Consider the following 21,571-nt stretch of genomic DNA (forward strand, 5'->3'; position numbering starts at 1 on the left):
GGTCTAATGGGGGTCTGGAGGTCTAATGGGGGTCTGGAGGTCTAGTGGGAGTCTGGAGGTCTAATGGGGGTCTAGAGGTCTGATATGGGGGTCTGGAGGTCTGACAGGGTGGTCTGGAGAGGTTTGACTGGGGGGGTCTGGAGAGGTCTGACTGGGGGTCTGGAGGTCTAATAGGGGTCTAGAGGTCTGATTGAGGGTCTGGAGGTCTAATGGAGGTCAGATATGGTGGTCTGGAGGTCTAGTGGGAGTCTGGGGGTCTAGAGGTCTGATATGGGGGTCTGGAGGTCTAACTGGGGAGTCTGGAGGTCTGACTGGAGGTCTAATGGGGGTCTGGAGGTCTAATGGAGGTCAGATATGGGGATCTGGAGGTCTAATGGAGTCTAGAGGTCTGATATGGGGGTCTGGAGGTCTAATGGGGGTCTGGACGTCTAATGAGGGTCTTATCTGAGGTCTGATATTGGGTCGGGGTCTTACATGGAGGTCTAATGGGGGTCTGATCTGAGATCTATAACTGGGGTCTTATATGGGGTCTGACATAGAGGTCTAAAGGGGGTTTGGTCTGAGATGAGGATCTCATTTAGGGTTTTATATGGGGATCTGAAAAGAAGAGGGGAAGTTTTTTGTACTAGCGCACAATATAAAGGGGTGTTTTAGTACTGAGGTTGTATGGTACCTGCGCTGAGTGAAGGGGGAGTGGGGGGGGGGGCAAGCTGAACTCTTGCACTAGGGCCCATGAGCCTTTAGCTACTTCCCAGTCAAGGTAAATATGAAAGCCATGATCTTAGGGTGAACAGAGCCGGAAAAGTATACAACTCTAAAGCCTCATGACCCATTTAACTTGAATAGGTCCGTGATCCTTACGCAAAAAAATAGAACAAGCGAATGGGTCCAAATCTGTGCCGATGCCCGTATATATTTCGGGCCTGCTGTTTGCGGACTGCAATACGGGCCCGGCCACGTGTATGAGGCCAAAAGGGGAGATTTATCAAACTGGTCTAAAGTAGAACTGGCTCTGTGAAGAATCTGTGAAAAATGAAAGGTGGACTCTGATTGGTCGCTATGGGCAAGTAAGCCAGTTCTACTTTACACCAGTTTGATAAATATCCCCCCCCCCCCCAAGACTATATAGCTATAAAGCATCATATGTATTTTACTAAAACCCTCATTTCCTACTAGAGATGAGCGAATTTCAGGTTATGAAATTCGTTCACACTTCGTTTACCGGTAAAAGCAGAATTGCGTTATGGATTCTGTTACCACGGACCATAACGTAATTCTATGACGGAATGCATAACGGAATTCCTTTAGAGGCATTCCGTTATAATAGAAGTCTATGGGCTGCATAACGGAACCGTCCCGTTTCCGTTATGCATGAGAGGACTCCTTGATCTCTCCGTTGGATTAGTGACAATACCACAAAAATGTCTGCCCTCATGATCACTACTTTAAGTCACATATGACTACCTCTAAGAAGATCCAGAAACTCTTTTACATCTGGCAATGATACTGGCGGCTCCTTCTGTTAGGACTCGACCTCTGTACGTACACGATTGTTGTGTATGGAGCTCCACATGAGCTCTCAGCTGTACCTCCATATGCCTCAGTTTTCATACCAAGGAATACATTCCTTACAAATCTGACAGAAAAAATTGTTGCATGTAGGAAGGTATCCCTAGAAGCTCTTTTAGCCTTATAACACTACCCTTTTACATCTCCTCTCACGTCTGGCCCTATTTTCCTGTCAAATCTAACTTAGCTCTCTAAGCAAAAGCTGACTATCCACCCTCTTGCTTGTCATTTCTCCCCTTCACTAACCCTAACAAGCCCCCTGACCACCCTCTAGCAATACGGAGTAGCGACCCCTCTAATGGTTCCGCACACGGAGCAGGCGCACCCATTGCTTTTGGGCTGTGACTGTTCATGGGTATCATGAAACATCATCTTGCAGTTATATCCTCTTTTTGGTTATCCAGGTGTTTCTACTTTGTGACTTCCTGAGCTCAGAGGGATATACATTTCTTTCATGAAGAGTTTAGATCATAGAGCCTTCAATAAGAGGTAGGCATTACTAGGAGATAAAAGATGTATGAGGAGAGTAATGAGTCAGTATGGACTCACCAGCAACTCAACTCTGAGAGAGGAAGTGATTAGACAGGACATGGTCAATTCAGGCTTCCTCAAATGATCACATAGGAATTTACAATATGAATGGAAATAGTTCTTCACTTAAAATGAAATATGCAGAATAGGAATGAGATTTTTTTGATTAGTTTTAGCAAGTAGAATCACAAAAACACAACACTAAGGTAACTAAACACAAAAATGAATTTCATTTGTGTCTGTAGCCCCCTCTCTGTCTGCTTAAAAAAATCTAATAAAAATTATTATATATATATATATATATATATATACACTCACCTAAAGAATTATTAGGAACACCATACTAATACGGTGTTGGACCCCCTTTTGCCTTCAGAACTGCCTTAATTCTACGTGGCATTGATTCCACAAGGTGCTGATAGGATAGCATCTTGCAGTTGATGGAGATTTGAGGGATGCACATCCAGGGCACAAAGCTCCCGTTCCACCACATCCCAAAGATGCTCTATTGGGTTGAGATCTGGTGACTGTGGGGCCATTTTAGTACAGTGAACTCATTGTCATGTTCAAGAAACCAATTTGAAATGATTCGAGCTTTGTGACATGGTGCATTATCCTGCTGGAAGTAGCCATCAGAGGATGGGTACATGGTGGTCATGAAGGGATGGACATAGTCAGAAACAATGCTCAGGTAGCCCGTGGCATTTAAACGATGGCCAATTGGCACTAAGGGGCCTAAAGTGTGCCCAGAAAACATCACCCACACCATTACACCACCACCACCAGCCTGCACAGTGGTAACAAGGCATGATGGATACATGTTCTCATTCTGTTTACGCCAAATTCGGACACCATTTGAATGTTTCAACAGAAATCGAGACTCATCAGACCAGGCAACATTTTTCCAGTCTTCAATAGTCCAATTTTGGTGAGCTTGTGCAAATTGTAGCCTCTTTTTCCTATTTGTAGTGGAGATGAGTGGTACCCGGTGGGGTCTTCTGCTGTTGTAGCCCACCTTTCTTTCCCATTCTGACATTCAGTTTGGAGTTCAGGATATTGTCTTGACCAGGACCACAACCCTACATGCATTGAAGCAACTGCCATGTGATTGGTTGACTAGATAATCACATTAATGAGAAATAGAACAGGTGTTCCTAATAATTCTTTAGGTGAGTGTGTGTGTATATATATAAATTTTATTATATACAGGACTGTGCTTAACAAAGGCTCTGTGTTTTGAGCCGAAACGTCGCCTCACTTTGCCACTGTGGTTCAATAAACTACCACTTTTTTCTACTGGATGTGCTGTCCGTTTTCATCTACATTTTGAGGGTAAGCAGTGACACCCTTGGACATAGCACCCGCCATCTATGCTGTGAATTGGTGCTGCCACATCTTTCCGCACACATATATATATATATATATATATATATATATATATACAGGACTGTGCTCAACAAAGCTTTGGCTGCGTTAACACAACCCAAGGGTTAATTATGCATAAAGCAGTTTATTAGATACTGTAAAACCAGACATCAATAAAAATATTCTGAAATTACAAAATCAATAGGCCGTACTAAGTTTCGTTCTCTTAGACTTAGGTCATCCAAAAACATAATGCAAATAGTATTTTTATGTGTTTACTTAGTAGATACTTAACCCAAGAACGAACCGCTAATATTTACTGTCAAGTAAAATCCCCCTTCCAAAAGGATTATTTTCGACATATACCGTAACCTGTAGACCCAAATTTGCATGGGTGAAGTTTCTCTAAAATAACTTCTGATGAAATGATACTCATGAGATGTATTTATTTCAGACCAGTTGATACTTGCTGTGAAGTAATTACCTCTCTGTTAATACTTTATGCAGAATACATGAACTCGGTGCACATAATAATGCAGAATACAGCAGTGCCTTTAGGGGATTGAAATCCTCCTACAGAATTAGGAAAGGTTGCAGTGCTTCAAGGGGAAAATAATATGGCGTTTTGGGCTCTGATTGCTGGGAGTGCCATATTACAGCTCTGTACAACTAGGAGTTTATATAGGGCCGCTATATGTCCATGTGCACAAGCTCCTAGGGGCTCATTTTCATACCTCTTTGGTTGCTCCATAAAACTGTGGAAATATTAATATTTAGCAAATATTGGTACATGTAAAATTGTATAAAGATGGACAATAAAGACATCACCACAGGACAGGGGGTCTGAAAGTTCATGGGTTGAAGACCACAGCTGGGTGTCGCTTGTCGCAATCAACCATAAAGGGTTAATTAATATATCCCTTGATGTCATTGACTAGTCATACTACAAACTTCCTCTAGGCTGAATGGAGTACTGTTTCTATTCAAAGCCATCTGCAACAGACGTATTCTTTGTGGTGGCTTTCAGGAAAAAAATAAAAAAAAGCTTTCATAAATCAGGAACGGTTATGACTCCATTTCCTCATGTATATACTGTACACAGCTCCTGTAAGAGTTATGTTCCTCGGCTCTGGGGAATACCGACCACCAAGCAGACAGTTTACATTCTGCCATGCCAATTGTATAGTCAGCAGCCACGGGCAGCTGCTAGCAATGCTGGATTCCCAGCTGGGCGCTCTACGTGTCTGCAGGCCCCCACTTTCTGCCTCCTCTATAAAACTAGTGCCAAGGGGCCTATAGCAACCAACCACATCACTTCTCATTTTTGAACCTGCACCGGAAAAGGAAAGCTGGAATCTGATTGGTTTCTATCTAGCGTATGTAGAGACGCATGCACAGTGCACTATATGATGCCGGGAACTGGATACTGCCTAAGGTTCTGAAAATGACGGGGCACATTACTAGAGAAGCACTGCGGCAACCGCATAGTGTTAATCCTGCTGTGGCTGCCTCTAGGGGATGGGGGGAGTATCTGTAGACCACCTTAGCCCAACTTCATGAAGGCACATATGATTGATCCTTGTATGGAGGATGGGAGACCATGTGGAGCTCACCCAGGAGACTATCTAGATGTTTCGCTACGGCATTAGAGCTAATGAGGAGCTAAGCTCATATAAAAGTCACAGTAAGTCCACTTTCACATGGTCAATATTTTTCGTCAGTGTTTGTAAGCCAAAAACCAGGAGGGGAACCTGCAGAAAACTATAATGGAAAGATTTTATAGCCATATATTGGTTTTATATATATTTTATATTGGTTTTAGCTTGTTAAAAAAAAATACTGACAGTATACAAATGGCCTTAGGGTACTTTCACACTTGCGTCGTCGGAACTGCCTGCTGGATCCTGCAATCCGGACGCAAACTGATGCATTTGTGAGATGATCCGGATCGGTCTGACAAATGAATTGCAATACCGGATCCGTCTTTCCGGCTGTCATCCGGAAAAACGGATCCAGTATTTATTTTTTTCACATTTTTAAAGGTCTGCGCATGTGCGGACCGGAAGACTGGATCCATCAATGCGGCAATTTTAATGCCGGATTCGGCACTAATACATTTCAATGGAAATTAATGCCGGATTCGGCGTTACGGCAAGTGTTCAGGATTTTTGGCCGGATAAAAATGCAGCATGCTGCGGTATTATCTCCGTCCTGAAAAGGCAAAAATACTGAACTGAAGACGTCCTGATGCATCCTGAACAGATTGCTCTCCATTCAGAATGCATTAGGATAAAACTGTTCAGTTTTTTTCCCGTTATTGAGCCCCTAGGACAGAACTCAGTGCCGGAAAAGAAAATCGCTAGTGTGAAAGTAACCTTACTGTCACTTTTTCATGAGCTCAGCGCCTGGGGAAGCTGCTACCATGGAGTGTGGAGAGAAAACTGCTGAAGAATATCTCACACAGGTGGTAAGGAATAAACGGCGGTGGGATTCAGATTTTTAACAACAGATTCTCTATAATCAAGATCTTTAAAAAGGTAAAAATTCCCCAGAAACCAACCATAATGGCTGCTGGGGCTTGCTGAGTATAATAAAACACATTCTTTTTTTTGCCCTCCAGTGGTGCATTTCTGAGAAAAAGATTTTTGATTCAATATTTAAATGAGCAGGGGAACCTGTCACCTTGAACTTGGTGTCTGAACTGCAGCAACATTTTATGGGAAAAGATTTAGTATAACGTGTATTTCATACATTTATATCCCTGCCCATTCTGTGCTGTGAAGTCCAGGAGGCGGTCCTATCAGTGATTGACAGCCTTCCCTCTATGTCTGTATATACAGAGATAGCTGTCAATCACTGATAGGACCGCCTCCTGGACTTCAAAGCCTAGAATGAGCAAGAATTATCATTAATGAAAAAGTTTTACTGAATCTGTTCCCTATAAAACGATATATCAATCTGCTCAGCTTCTCCTGCTCTATAACATGCTGCCTGCAGATTACACTGCATTTTTATGGTGACGGGTTCCCTTTAAGGGCACCAAGGCCAGGCCCAGGCCCCTTGGTGTACCTTAGCTCCTCCTCCTTCTTATGGTTGATTGACAGGGTCAGACATCAGAGTCTTCCTCTCGCCAAGCCTTATAATCTTGCGCCTGTACCATATTTAATCAGCGCATGTACAGTACAGTTTTTTTCTGACAGACTGAACAATTTGCTGTACTGAGCATGCGCTGAGTTTGTATAGTGCGATATTACAAGGCTGGGACAGACAAGGATAAAAATGCCTGGCCCTGAACAGGAGTAGCTGTCTAATGCGCCTTACTACCAGCTGGCGTACGTGTTAATAAAGAATTATGTGGAGTGGCACCATATACCACTCAACCTGTAAAAAACATGCACCAATTTTTTTTTTTAAAGTATATACAGTACAGACCAAAAGTTTGGACACACCTTCTCATTCAAAGAGTTTTCTTTATTTTCATGACTATGAAAATTGTAGATTCACACTGAAGGCATCAAAACTATGAATTAACACATGTGGAATTATATACATAACAAAAAAGTGTGAAACAACTGAAAATATGTCATATTCTAGGATCTTCAAACTAGCCACCTTTTGCTTTGATTACTGCTTTGCACACTCTTGGCATTCTCTTGATGAGCTTCAAGAGGTAGTCACCTGAAATGGTCTTCCAACAGTCTTGAAGGAGTTCCCAGAGATGCTTAGCACTTGTTGGCCCTTTTGCCTTCACTCTGCGGTCCAGCTCACCCCAAACCATCTCGATTGGGTTCAGGTCCAGTGACTGTGGAGGCCAGGTCATCTGGCGCAGCACCCCATCACTCTCCTTCATGGTCAAATAGCCCTTACACAGCCTGGAGGTGTGTTTGGGGTCATTGTCCTGTTGAAAAATAAATGATAGTCCAACTAAACGCAAACCGGATGAAATAGCATGCCGCTGCAAGATGCTGTGGTAGCCATGCTGGTTCAGTATGCCTTCAATTTTGAATAAATCCCCAACAGTGTCACCAGCAAAGCACCCCCACACCATGACACCTCCTCCTCCATGCTTCACGGTAGGAACCAGGCATGTAGAGTCCATCCGTTCACCTTTTCTGTGTCGCAGAAAGACAGGGTAGTTGGAACCAAAGATCTCAAATTTGGACTCATCAGACCAAAGCACAGATTTCCACTGGTCTAATGTCCATTCCTTGTGTTCTTTAGCCCAAACAAGTCTCTTCTGCTTGTTGCCTGTCCTTAGCAGTGGTTGTCTAGCAGATATTCTCCCATGAAGACCTGATTCCCACAGTCTCCTCTTAACAGTTGTTCTAGAGATGTGTCTGCTGCTAGAACTGTGTGGCATTGACCTGGTCTCTAATCTGAGCTGCTGTTAGCCTGTGATTTCTGAGGCTGGTGACTCGGATGAACTTATCCTCCGCAGCAGATGTGACTCTTGGTCTTCCTTTCCTGGGGCGGTCCGCATGTGAGCCAGTTTCTTTGTAGCGCTTGATGGTTTTTGTGACTGCACTTGGGGACACTTTCAAAGTTTTCCCAATTTTTCGGACTGACTGACCTTCATTTCTTAAAGTAATGATGGCCACTAATTTTTCTTTACTTAGCTGCTTTTTTTCTTGCCATAATACAAATTCTAACAGTCTATTCAGTAGGACTATCAGCTGTGTATCCACCTGACTTCTCCACAAGGCAACTGATGGTCCCAACCCCATTTATAAGGCAAGTAATCCCACTTATTAAACCTGACAGGGCACACCTGTGAAGTGAAAACCATTTCAGGTGACTACCTCTTGAAGCTCATCAAGAGAATGCCAAGAGTGTGCAAAGCAGTAATCAAAGCAAAAGGTGGCTACTTTGAAGAACCTAGAATATGACATATTTTCAGATGTTTCACACTTTTTTGTTATGGATATAATTCCACATGTGTTAATTCATAGTTTTGATGCCTTCAGTGTGAATCTACAATTTTCATAGTCATGAAAATAAAGAAAACTCTGAATGAGGTGTGTCCAAACTTTTGGTCTGTACTGCATATATATATATACACACACACACTAGCCCTGCCTATCCTTTCAAATTAAATATCCATAAGCTAACCCTGCCGTCCAATAGCAGTCCACAATGTTCCCTGCCTGTCTGCCATCGGCTGGCAACCAAAGACAGAATAAGCTGCAAGCCAATAGAGAAGAAGAAGAAAAAAAAAAAAAAAAAAAAAAAAAGCATTAGTGGCAAAATAGTGTACCAGTACTGCAGAGTATTACGGAGGAGACGGTCACTCAAAGTGGCCATGGCTGGCAGTGCAGGAGTACTGAGGGCACAGACTGAACCATCCAGATCATTATTCTTACGAGCAGCAGTTACAGGAGGACAATAAACATTTAGTAAGTTGTAAACCTCTGCTGCACCAGTCAGGGCTCTGCTTCTGTTATTTCCACAATGGTATAGCAGAACTAGCTGGAGAAATATTCCACTTAGGAGTACGATACAATTATCCATCACGTGTTCAGGAATATTACTCTAGATCACACACAATGGCTTATCGTAACAGTACAGTTAAAATAATGGGCACACCGTAACACTACAATTAATTACACACAGTACTGGATATGATACATTTCAAATGCTATCAATTTATGGGTCATTTCTCAAGCATACATGGCACATAAATGTATAATTTAACCCAGGAAACATGACAAATATAATGCAGTGAGGTGGAATAATACACCCTTCAGAGAGCAGTAGTAACCAAAAAAAGAAATGTTTTAAACTTTTAGGTTAAGGATTCACTTTACTTTCACCATAATAAATGCATAATATAAGCAATAAACAGTAACGTTCATGAATGAACAGAAATTAAACAGTTTATGTATTTATTGGGATTCAGAGTTTTTCTTAAATACAGCCTTGGCTTTTAGTTGATTCTTCTGTTTCAAAAGTTGTTTTTCCTTGATACGTTCCTGTTTCTCTGTCCAATTTTTTATTCCTTGATCTATCTCATTACTGAGCAAGACAATACGTCTCTGTGAATGAGGAAAAAGAAAGAAAAAGTCATTCTATAAGACTGTGGGAGTTACAGACATCAATCTTCAGCTCTGTGCAACATGTCTTAAAGGGAACCTGTCACCGGGATTTTGTGCATAGAGTTGAGGACATGGGTTGCTAGATGGCTGCCAGCACATCTGCAATGCCCAGTCCCCATAGCTCTGTGTGCTTTTATTGTGTAAAAAAACGATTTTATACATATGCAAATTAACCTGAGATGAGTCCTGTCCCTGACTCATCTAATGTTAATTTGCATATGTATCAAATCTTTTATTTTTTTACACAATAAAAGCACACAGAGCTATAGGGACTGGGCATTGCAGATGTGCTGGCAGCCATCTAGCAACCCATGTCCTCAACTCTATACACAAAATCCCGGTGACAGGTTCCCTTTAAAAGTTTTTTTTCCCCACTAATACAATATAGAGGAGCGTTAGATCTTCATAAATTATACCAGCCTGTATTTATTTGGATTTTAAAATGCCTAAAAGTTATGCCCTTCCCAGTGGGCCATGTCCTAAAATGGTTTGTGAATTTGTAGGCAGCAGTAAGATCCTCTGCTGGTTCTTCAGTAGGTTGTCATTATGTGCAGATTATGGTAGATCAGTGAATGGTAGAGCTGCCCTGAGTGACATGTCTGCCTGCTGGGAGACTCAGCAGCATGTTGTATGTGTAGGACACAGCAGCATGGAGCCGACTATGGCAGCCAGGACTTCAATAGCGTCCTGGCTGCCATGGTAACCGATCGGAGCCCCAGGATTACACTGCTGGGGCTCCGATCGGAACTGCCACCAATGATAATACTTGGGGGATGAGGGGGGGGTTGGGGGCCGACTGCACCACCAATGATAATACTTGGGGGCGGGCGCACTGGGGTGTTTGGTGTGTACCAATGAATATCTTTTATGCGGGACCTTTCATTACGATAAAAAATCTAAACTAAGTATGCTGACATGGAGAGTGGCGCCCAGGGATCTCCCTGCACTTACTATTATCCCTGGGCGCTGCTCCGTTCTCCCAGTATAGGCTCCGGTATCTTCAGATTTTCGGCTCAACCGGGAGGAGCCTGCTCTTGTTCTCCTGGGCATCTCCTTCTCCCAGGCTTTAGCGCTGGCCAATCGTAGCGCTCAGCTCATAACCCAAAAAATGTTTCTCCCAGGCTATGAGCTGAGCGCTGCGATTGGCCAGAAGGAGACTCCCAGGAGAACAAGAGCAGGCTCCTCCCAGATGAGCCGAAAATCTGAAGATAGCCTATACCGGGAGAACGGAGCGGCGCCCAGGGATAATAGTAAGTGCAGGGAGATGTCAACATACTTAGTTTAGATTTTTTATTGTAATGAAAAGGTCCTCTTTAATACAAACGCAGGCTGTGGGTGCCGGCCATATCCCATACCCGGCACCCAGCCTCTATGACTGCGCGCTGCGATCCGCCGCTATTAACCCCTCAGATGCTGCACCTGGGCGGTTAATAGCGGCGGATCGCAGCGTGCAGACATAGATGCTGGGTGCCAGGTATGGGATATGTCCGTCACCCGCAGCCTGCGTTTGTATTAAGCATAAACGATATTCATTGGTGGCGCAGTGGCCATAGCCCCTCCCCTCCTCTGTACAGGGGGGGGGGGGGGGGGGGGAGGAGGAGAAGAACATGTCAGCGCGTGTCATGTCAGTAATGTGAAAGCGGCAGAGGTCTAGGCGCAAATGGCGACAAGACTACAAAGCCATTTAGCAATTCTTGTCGCCATTTAGCAATTCTAGGTCGCATTTGCGACCATTTTGGTCGGCATCGCCCTGCACTGTACTCATTGGTATACCGCAGAGGACAATGATTGGCTGCAGCAGAAGTGTGTGACGTACACCTGCACGTTATAGTGACATACAGGTTTGCAGCATGTGACTAGCCAATCACTGCCCTCCACACACGTCAGTAAACAGACAGCAGGAGAAGAACCGGACTGTTGGTACAGAAAAAGGTGCTGGAGAAAGTACCTTTTTTTATTTTACAGAATTCATGAGCATGTCCAAGACTCTTAATTATCTTGATCAACCCCTTTAAATGTACCACCAGGCCAGTATACCTGTCTGCAGTGTAACAAAAAGGGTTCATAGTTATACAATGATGAATATTATACTGTAAACTGACTGGAATGTTAGATACAGTTCTGTACGTAAAAGACACTTACAGCAAGTTCTTTGTTCTCCTCTTTTCTTCTGATCTGTCCTTTCCATGGTGGACCTGGTCGACCATCTGTTAAGAGTACATTATAAAATGAGATCTAAGCAATGAAATAATGTATTATAAAACTTACTGGGAATCAATATTCCGTAAGCCTATGACAGCACCCCGAGACCAGCTTTAGGCCAGGACAAGAAAACCTATGTACAGCTTTAAAAGAGAAATCACTGCCTAGCACATCAGTTAATAGCAAGAATACTGTAATATATATATATATATATAGTATTTTTTGCACTATAGGACGCACCTGACCACTAACCTAGGTTTTAGAGGAGGAAAATAAGGCTACTTTCACACTGGTGTTTTAGCTTTCCGTTTGTGAGATCCGTTCGGGGCTCTCACAAGCAGTCCAAAACGGCCCTAATGCATTCTGAATGGAAAAGGATCCGCTCAGAATGCATCAGTTTGCCTCCGTTCTGTCTCCATTCCGCTCTGGAGGCAGACACCAAAACGCTGCCTGCAGCGTTTTGCTGTCCGCTTGACAAAACTGAGCCAAGCGGATTCGTCCTGGCACACAATGTAAGTCAATGGGGAAGGATCAGTTTTCCCTGACACAATCTGGCACAATAGAAAACGGATCCGTCTCCCATTGACTTTCAATGGAGTTAATAACGGATTTGTCTTGGCTATGTTACAGATAATACAAACTGATCCGTTCATGACGTATGCATGCGGTTGTATTGTTGTAACGGATCAGTTTTTGAAGATCCATGATGATCCACCCAAAACGCGAGTGGGAAAGTAGCCTAAGAAAATAATGTATTTTCCATCAGACCTCAGATCAGAAAATAAAAATAATAATAACTTAAATCTCCTGGCCTGGACGGCACCACCACTCCAGCGCGCTCTTTCTGCTATGCTGGACTGTGACCTGATGTTTTACAGCTTCATGTCATAGTGCGGAGAAGACCAGGGAGCTATGAGTAATACCAGCGCTACACTCATCGCTCCCCCCCCCCCCCTTTTTTTTGGGGGGGTATTAGGTAGCAATTGTGGGCAACTAAATACACATATGCTTTATACTTGACTGCTTCTTTTTGTATTGAATTTAAATAACTCAAAATAAAGTTTAAAAATAAATCTAAAATTAAAAACGAAGAGGGCGGGAATTAGGCAGCGCTCACAGAAAACCGATTATGGGTAAATTCTAATCCAATATTTTATTTACACCCATGACCGCACCCTGAGAGAAAGAATAGAATAGAAATGCCAGGGAGGAAGTATGGCCTGAAGAACTGTCCTCCCAAAAGACTAATGAGGGTGATTATTCCCTAAATCGAATCTGCAGTGTCTGAAAAGGTATTAGGAGAACTCCATGTAGCCACTCAGCATAGGAAGATTCTTCTTTAAGACTTTGATTAAACTAGACACTTCAGATCTAATCATGCCCTTAAAAAGGCTGTGCTCCTTTTGGGGTTGATGGGATTGGCAACCCCCCCCCCCCTCCTAGTCAGACCTGTGAAGGTAGGCATACTTAGTTGGGGACAGCAATTGGCTGCAGCGGTCTCAAAACAGGAATTTTCCATCCAGGCAGCCCAGCGAGCAAACATGACAGGAGCCAGCACTGGGAGTCAGGTAAGTATGTTTTCCCTTCACATATCTGCCCGAAAGGGTAGGGAGGGGGGAGTTGCCAAAAAAAAAAAACCCCAAAGGTGCACAACCCCTATAATATTCTATAGTAAAAGATGGGAATCCTTCCTACATAACCTTATCCTAACCCATGACGGTGAAAGTTTATTTTTACATAAGGCACATTCTCTCCCTTTGCAGATCCCCATTTCCAGTCCTAATGCTCAGGGGCGATATCCGGTCCCCTTACTCCACTTACGATCGGGATAGGAAAAAAATAAAAAAGCAGGTCCTTGCGCAAGGCTTCAGCATTCATCACAGAGTGGTACTGCTGACCCTCACCACAGATGGACACCTCAGAGAAGTGGCAACCCAGGGGCGGCATACAAAGCCAGTCGGGGCTCAGGAGGAAAAGACCCAGACTTCTAGGATGACTTACACCCTCCCAGGTAGCCTCTAGCCACACATTTGGATTGCTGTCCTGCAGCCCAAGAAAGCTCTTAATACTTAGCCTACCCAGCAGGACAGGAAACAGGTAGTGAGGTGCTAGGAGGTGGCTCCCCTTTTAAAGCTCTCCATAGGAGTTCCTGTTTCTTGTCCGGGACTGGAGCTGGCTTCATTGTGCTGTAATGGGCATAAAGGAAAACTACAGCTGCATGCAAGCTGAGTAGCCATATCCCACGTCCAATATAGAATGCCATCACATGCGCTTCATACACAGTGAAGCCAATTGTCTCATATCCATGTGCCTCATCCTGCCACTTGGAATGCTTCTCCTGGCTCTCTTGTACTCCTTCATAACACTGAAGTTTCACTGTGTTATGGTGCCACCTGCTGGCCAAATTAGGTCTACCCTAAAACAGTGGAGACATTATTAAAGTCTGTGGGATACTCTGCGGGACGAGTGTGGGCACCACGTTACTGTTCTATTGTTAGTTCACATTCCTACATCTCCTCTCCCTGCATGGGGAACATTCTCCCATAATCTTTTTTTTTTATGTTAAAGCTTAAATAAAATTCCGTTATACAAAAAATTATTTGTAATCAGAGCAATCTGTAATCAGTGGTTTGGGTAGATTGTGGTGGTGGCATGTGCTGGCATGAAACAAAATGACATGCAATATTAAAGGGGTATTCTGGTCTGTAGATAATGATTACTTCTCCTTAAAGGGGTATTCCAGTTCTTAGAATAGGCAATAACTACTAAATCAGAGGGGGTCCTACCACTGGGACCAGCAACGATCACGAGAACAGGTGCCCCATACCCCTGAAATGAATGGAGCAGCAGGTCAGGCATGTAAGCCTCTCCTTCATTTAGCTCTATGGAGTTACTGAAATAGCTGGGTGCGGTACTTGGCCGTCTATCCTTTTAAAGGGCTCATTCAGAAGACTGTATACGTTTTTTGCGGTCCGCAAATTGCGGATCCGCAAAACATGGATACCGGCCGTGTGCGTTCAGAATTTTTTTGGGAAGAGAATGGCCAGCCCAATGATAGAAATGCCTATTCTTGTCCACAAGTGTGGACAAGAATAGGACATGCTCTATCATTTTTGCGAGGCCACGAAATGGAAGTACAGCTGCAGACAGCACACTGTGCGCTGTCCGCATCTTTTGTGGTTTCATTGAAATAATTGGGTCCGCATTCGTTCAGCAGAATTGCGGCAAAATTGCGGAACGGATACAGTCAAACATACAGTCGTGTGAATGGGCCCTAACAACTGGAATCCCCCTTTAATATCGACCATTAAAATCAGATCAGTGTGGGTCCAACACCCGCAGGCGCTGAAACTAATATAGGTATCTAACCTTTAAATTCAGTAACCTATCAAAAATTTGAGATATTCTATATAACCTGCAGATTTTCTAATAGTTTATAATCTGTAAGTGTTGGCCGTTTGTTGGAAAGAATGTGAAGAAACTGTGCACTGGATTGCCACGTGTTCATACTTCTCCAATAATCGCCCAGCAGAAGATACCACAAACATAAATTTCTCAATTACCAGCAAAACTCCAGTCTGGAAGATCTGTCAAGGGACCGTATTCTGAACCACTGCGAGCAAAGCCATGCCTAAAGCAAAAGAGAATAATAAAGAACACAGAAAATGTCAGGCGAATGTGAATGATGACCTAATCCAAGACCAGACTTACTTAATCCTCCAGTCCTGTGCAGCACACTGCAAAGCACTGCTATGTAAAGCGCGCTTCCATGGGTACAGCCCTGATCGCAGGCGGCTCACTGAAAAACAGCCAAAGAAAAACAGTGCATTCAGAATTATTTTGCAGGAAGAGAATCTGAAAATTAAGATAAGGGTGCATTCACACACGGCAGTAATAAGGCTGCAGAGAGACAACTAGGGATCTGCTCACTGATGAGGACGCTCAACATTTTAAAGACTGTCCAAAGCAGATATCCCCTTTAAAGGGACTGTGTCATCAGAAAAATACCAATTGTTAAATCATGTTAAACATATTTTTAAAGAATCTTTGATGTTATTTTTAATTTTCCATTTCTATTATAAATATTAAAAAACTAAAATACAGTTTTCTCACTGGCCACTAAGCCTAGTAATAGGCGCCACTTCTTGGTCTGTACAGATCACTTTACTGACGTTATCTGCTTAGCAGGATTACAATGACAGATAACACGTCACAATAGGTGATATAATAGCTTCCCTTCTCCCTCCTGACCTCTGCACAGGTCACAGAACATGCCTAGAAAACTCTCCCTTAGGCCTCGTTCACACGAACGTATTGGTTCCGTTCCGTGCATTTTGACGTCCCCAATGCACGGCCAACGTCTGTGCGGTCGCCGGGACGGATCCAGACCCATCCAACTTGAATGGGTCCGTGATCCGTCCGTTCCGCAAAAAGATAGAACAAGTTCTATCGCCCATGGTGGCTGCTGTAAAGCACATCTCTGTTAATAACAGCCCAGGCAAGATGGATGACCCCGTAATCATGTTCAGGAAATAGAATAAAACAATCTACACTGTTCAAATAAAAAAGGATATGTGTTGCTATCTGGTAGAAAACAAATTCAGGGACACGTACCATATAAATCTTCCCTAGTTTACATTTGGCCCAATCCAGTTGATGGCTAATCGTCCAGATAACACATTTCTTTGTGTATTTTGGCTAATAACACTATTCCCCCCCATTGTAAGGGCTGGATGTTCCAGGAAGGAGTAACAATTCATATTCATAGCCAAAAATATCCTGCACTAGACATAATATAGAGGTGAAGAGGTTTCTGGTTCTTAGTCCTAACAGTCTGTGTGGCGGCCCGTGGCACTGGAGGAACGGATTAGTAACAAATCCTGAAAGCCAAAAATCAGTAAAGAAACGGAGGCTGTAAAAACGCTGCATATTACAAGACAATGTTCCTAAACATACATCAGTATCATAGTGCAAGGGTCCCCTGCAATACAAGAGCACTCAGGACACAGCAGGTATTAGCCCCAAAACTCTGGGATTCCCCAAACTCCTCTACTCCCTCAGCCAACACTGAAGATATCTAGCACTGGGATCTTTACCTCATTCACTGTGGAACTTGCACCCATCTTAAAGGGGTTCTCCAGGAATTAAGAAAATGAAAATACTTAAAGGGGTTGGCCACTATATAAGTACTTTCCACTATATAGTGGGAGGTAGTGTAAAAAAGTTTCCGAATATACTTTATTAAAAAAATCTGAATGGTAATGTTTTTATAATAAGCCCTGCCCCCTGAGCCCCGCTCTGCGTGCAGCTAGTTCGTCCATGGCTTTATTCTAACTGCACATGCGCTGTTTTTCATAATAAGAGCAGCGCATGCCCAGTCTGCCACTGGCACGCTCCCTGCTCCGACTCGGTCTCTACAACCGGCTTATTCCTGTCTGATCCCCGATGTGCTCGTACTTTTCTTCCCGCTCCGAACTCTGATAGGAATAAGCCAGTTGTAGAGACAGAGTCGGAGCAGGGAGCGTGCCAGTGGCAGACTGGGCATGCGCTGCTCTTATTATGAAAAACAGCGCATGTGCAGTTAGAATAAAGCCATGGACGAACTAGCTGCACGCAGAGCGGGGCTCAGGGGGCAGGGCTTATTATAAAAACATTACCATTCAGATTTTTATTTTTTTTATAAAGTATATTAGAAAACTCTTTTTTACACTACCTCCCACTATATAGTGGAAAGTACTTATATAGTGGCCAACCCCTTTAAAATATTACTTTATTATAAATATTTTCCCAAATACCTGTCATTAGTTATAATAGGTATTTTTGTCCAGGGAGCAATCATTAGGAGACATCAGTACACACAGAACCTGTCCTAATCACACAGGAGGAGAAGTGACTTCACAACACTGAGCTAAAGAGCTGCCTCATCCTCCTCTCTGCTCTGCTTGTCAGGACATAGGAGTGGGTCCCAGAGACATTTATGGCATATTCTGTGGATATGCCAACATTATCCAGGTGGGACAACCCCTCTGAAAGGTTAATTTCATAATAAAGGCATTCCTGCATCACACCCTTCACTGTTAAGGGATTACAAAAAAAATTAAAATAGTGCTTCCTCTCCTCTCCATTCCCTGCAGCACACAAGGGTGGCCTGTTTTTGAGAGAGGGGCATATTTGTAAAAGAAATCTGGGGGAATATACTTTTCCAATAACGGACACCATGACAGAACCCATTAGAAGCACCTGCTGGTGTCTGTCGTGTGATGGATCTGCTACAACACAGTTGTGAACAGTAGTCTTGTGCAAATGGGGAGATTTAATCTCTGGTGCTGGAAGTTGGCACCAGAACTACACCGCTTGGTCCGTTGTGTAGTGGACGGAGCTCCTACTGAAGCAAATAGGAGCAGCACTGCAGTAACCAGCTCCATCCTTCAAACCCGGGGTAGGCAACCTCCGGCACTGCATGCATACTTCCTCTGTTCTTCTCAGAACTCTCACAGAAATGAATGCTGGGAATTGTAGTTTCACAACAGCTGGAGTATCGGAGGTTGCTGATCCCTGCTCTACACAATGGACAGAGCTATGTAGTTCTGGCGCAGAACAGCTGATCTGCGGGCCCCCAGTGATCATGAAAGTGTGATCTGCGGGCCCCCACAGAGGTGAAAGTGTGTAGTGCGCATGCGTGACAACCGACACAGACAGCACTTGTCACGCATGTGTACTACTATTCCATTTACAAAGGGGAATATGGTGTTCTTTTTCGGAAAACCCCTTTAAAAGGAGTTTTCCGAGACCATCAACCCTTTGGATAGGTCATCGGTATCTGATTGGTGGGGGTCCGACACCTGGGACCCAGAAGGCACCAGAGCTTGCAGCAGGGCGGCAGCCTTCTCCAGCTTTCCTAGGCCCAGTGACATTGTGTTCATTGGTCACATGGCCTAGTCCTTTGATGGGTAACTTCCGGCACTCCAGCTGGTAAAACTACAACTCCCAAGATGCACACTTGCTTGGCTGTTCTCAGAACGCCATAGAAATAAATGGCGTATGCTGGGAGTCGTAGTTTCACCACAGCTGGAGTGCCGGAGGTTAGCCATCACTGGTCTAGGAGCACCTCAGCTGATAGAAGTGAAGGTGGCCGAGCTGCGATACCAAGCGCAGCCGCTGTACAATGTACGGTGATGTGCTTGGTGAGAAGGGAGAAGGCTGTGGCGCTCACAGGGGCACAGCACAGCTGATCGGCAGGGTCCCGGGTGTCAGACCGCCAATCATATACTGATGACCTAGCCAGACAACAGGTCATCAGTAGTAAAGTCTTAGAAAACTCCTTTAAGGCCATGTTCACAGAGGATCTACACTCAGTCCATATCCCAATCTAAGCTGTAATTCATAGGGCGTTCTTTTTCCATGTCTTGATAACTGGGGATGAGTGAATCGCCTTTGGATGAAACATCTGATATAGATTTGCATAAAACTTTGTTTCAATACTGTACGGGGCGAGCGCTCTGTACAGTATTAGAATGTATTGGCTCCGATGAGCCGAAGTTATTACTTTGCGAAGTCTTGCTAACTTCAGAAATTGATTTATACTGTATAAAACCATTTCCCGAAATCGGGTTCGGTTCCAAGGTATCACTTGGTTTTATGTGAATCGACTTCAGATGTTTTATCCGAAGTCAATTCGCTCATCCCTATTGATAATCTCTGTTTCACAATAAAAAAACATGTTCATGTTTGATGCTGATTCTTTGAGGAATATCCCACTGAAATCAAGGAGTGGCCTAAAAACCACATCAAAATCTGCTTCAAGCAAAAAATCATGTGGGAAAAAAATAAACAACCTGGAAAATGCATGGAATTTTGAAGAACATTGTATTTTTTCAGTGTGCCAATACAGGAACATGAACATATCCAGTCTATCTTTTGACCATGCTAAACTGCTGACAGCTCTAGGTAGGGGCTGGGGAGGGAAGGATGAACCTAACTTTTGATACACCTTATCAGGAGTAGTGTATTCTGCTCTCTCTTAAGTGCACTGTAGGTGGAGCTTCACTGTGAAGTGCTCGCTGCGCTGTGCTGCTTCACAACCCCTACCCTTTGCTTTGTGTGACAGCTGTGCTGGTCTCCTGGTCAGATGCTACAGGTGTCACTGAGAGCAGAGGGTCGCGAAGCAGCTCAGAGCAGAGAGCATTTCCTAGTAATGCTCCAGTGCACTTGCAGGAGCAGAACCTAGCAGAACAAAAGTTCATATTCTCATTACTAACGATAAAAGCTCAGCAAATGTCTATTTGTATTGCTCTACGCCAGAGTTGTTGTGATACCAAATTTTTGATTCTATTTAGATACCATAAAAAAGTATTGCGATACTCGATACCATGCGAAAAAAATAAAACCAAAAAAGCTATGTGCATTCTGCATTTTAAAAAATGCTGAATCGCACAGTTTTTATTTACTTTTTCTGTTCCGGCGTTCACTGCATAGATTTTTTATTTTATTTTAATAGTTTGGACTATTCTGACGTGGCGATATGTGATGTTTATTTATATATTTTATATGTGAAATTGGGAAAGGGGGTGATTTATACTTAATATCTTGGTGTTTTTTTGTAACTTTTTTTACACTTTTTATTCCTGCTGAGTGCAGCCTCGGGGCCTAGCAACCGCCTCCGCTGAGTGCAGCCTCGGGGCCTAGCAACCGCCTCCGCTGAGTGCAGCCTCGGGGCCTAGCAACCGCCTCCGCTGAGTGCAGCCTCGGGGCCTAGCAACCGCCTCCGCTGAGTGCAGCCTCGGGGCCTAGCAACCGCCTCCCCTGAGTGCAGCCTCGGGGCCTAGCAACCGCCTCCCCGCAGAGCATTGTGGTCATCATTGTCATTATCTATCAAACACCATCTTGGACTATCTTTTGCAGTAATATACCTCTCAGGGCACACGTGTCAATGAGAACACCATCCTATCAATGAACAAGTCGTTCTGTGCCCGGCTGTTACTGCAGGTCATCAGACGGGATTCTCCTGTGACAAATGACAGCTGCCCTTACCAATCACATGGATCTTTTCAATTTCCAAAAGAGCTCTGAAAAATGACAACTGAGATCTGATTGGTTGATATAGGCAGCTAACGTCAGTTTCCCTTTGCATCCCTCAGTGTCAGCTGAGAGTGGTCGCACACGGATTATGCTGCTATCGGCTGTAACATGGGTATACACGTCTGAGCCAAGGAGCAGGTCATACATGCCCCTACTAACAGTACAGGCGAGGAACACGTCCATATCAACTACTACCGGTGTGGTTACAGATGCTACACGTTCACACTCCTCACCTAACATGGGCGCCGCCATCTTGCCCTGTACGGCTGTAGCTAACGTGACGTCGGGCCATTCAGTCAGGTGACTCCAGCGAAGGCCAATCAGTTACTACGAGGAGTTGCCATAGAAACAAAGTAGCTGGAACGCGGCGTTCTTTTGTATAAATGTAGCTGCCCTGATATAGGTGAAGGGCGAGGGAGGGGGCGGGGTGGACGTGAGAGAACCAATGACGGTGCCGCCGCCATTTTACAGTCTACGCATGCGCGCAAGCCGCCATTTATCCTGACCTTGAGCAGTAACGCGCTTACGTTTGTACAGTTTGTGTCATGGCGCCCATTCAGGAAGGCGGCGTGTAGAAGTAGCGGGAGGGGTTGAGGGATCGGGTTCAATGTTAAACCTGGTCACTAGGTGGCGACCTAATCTGAAATTGTTTCATGTAGCTTCAAGCAGCTATAAACTAGTCCAGAAGACGTTAGAGTGTGGCTGAAGAGGCAGATAGAGGGAGTAATGTGCCC

At 44.1% G+C, this 21,571-nt stretch overlaps 1 protein-coding gene across 1 annotated transcript; it reads right to left on the reverse strand.

Annotated features, from left to right (window-relative positions):
* Positions 1-9,087: 9,087 nt before the first annotated feature.
* On the reverse strand, positions 9,088-21,274 carry MRPL52 (mitochondrial ribosomal protein L52). Its single transcript, XM_044287924.1, has 5 exons — positions 21,071-21,274; positions 15,471-15,558; positions 15,323-15,390; positions 11,700-11,764; positions 9,088-9,497 (listed from the first exon to the last, which is right to left on the reverse strand). The coding sequence occupies exons 1-5, from the start codon at positions 21,087-21,089 to the stop codon at positions 9,348-9,350; spliced, it is 390 nt and encodes a 129-aa protein (XP_044143859.1). The 5' UTR covers positions 21,090-21,274; the 3' UTR covers positions 9,088-9,347.
* Positions 21,275-21,571: the final 297 nt, after the last annotated feature.

This window comes from Bufo gargarizans, chromosome 1 (genome assembly GCF_014858855.1).
Source record: "Bufo gargarizans isolate SCDJY-AF-19 chromosome 1, ASM1485885v1, whole genome shotgun sequence".
Classification (NCBI taxonomy): domain Eukaryota; kingdom Metazoa; phylum Chordata; class Amphibia; order Anura; family Bufonidae; genus Bufo; species Bufo gargarizans.

Bases quoted from the DNA above. Each gene is read 5' to 3' on its own strand.
- MRPL52 (XM_044287924.1), bottom strand. The intron at 11,765-15,322 runs GTAATTGAGAAA...TACTCTTAACAG, and splicing joins TCCAGACTGGAGTTTTGCTG to ATGGTCGACCAGGTCCACCA. The intron at 9,498-11,699 runs GTAAGTGTCTTT...CCTCATTCACAG, and splicing joins AGGAGAACAAAGAACTTGCT to AGACGTATTGTCTTGCTCAG.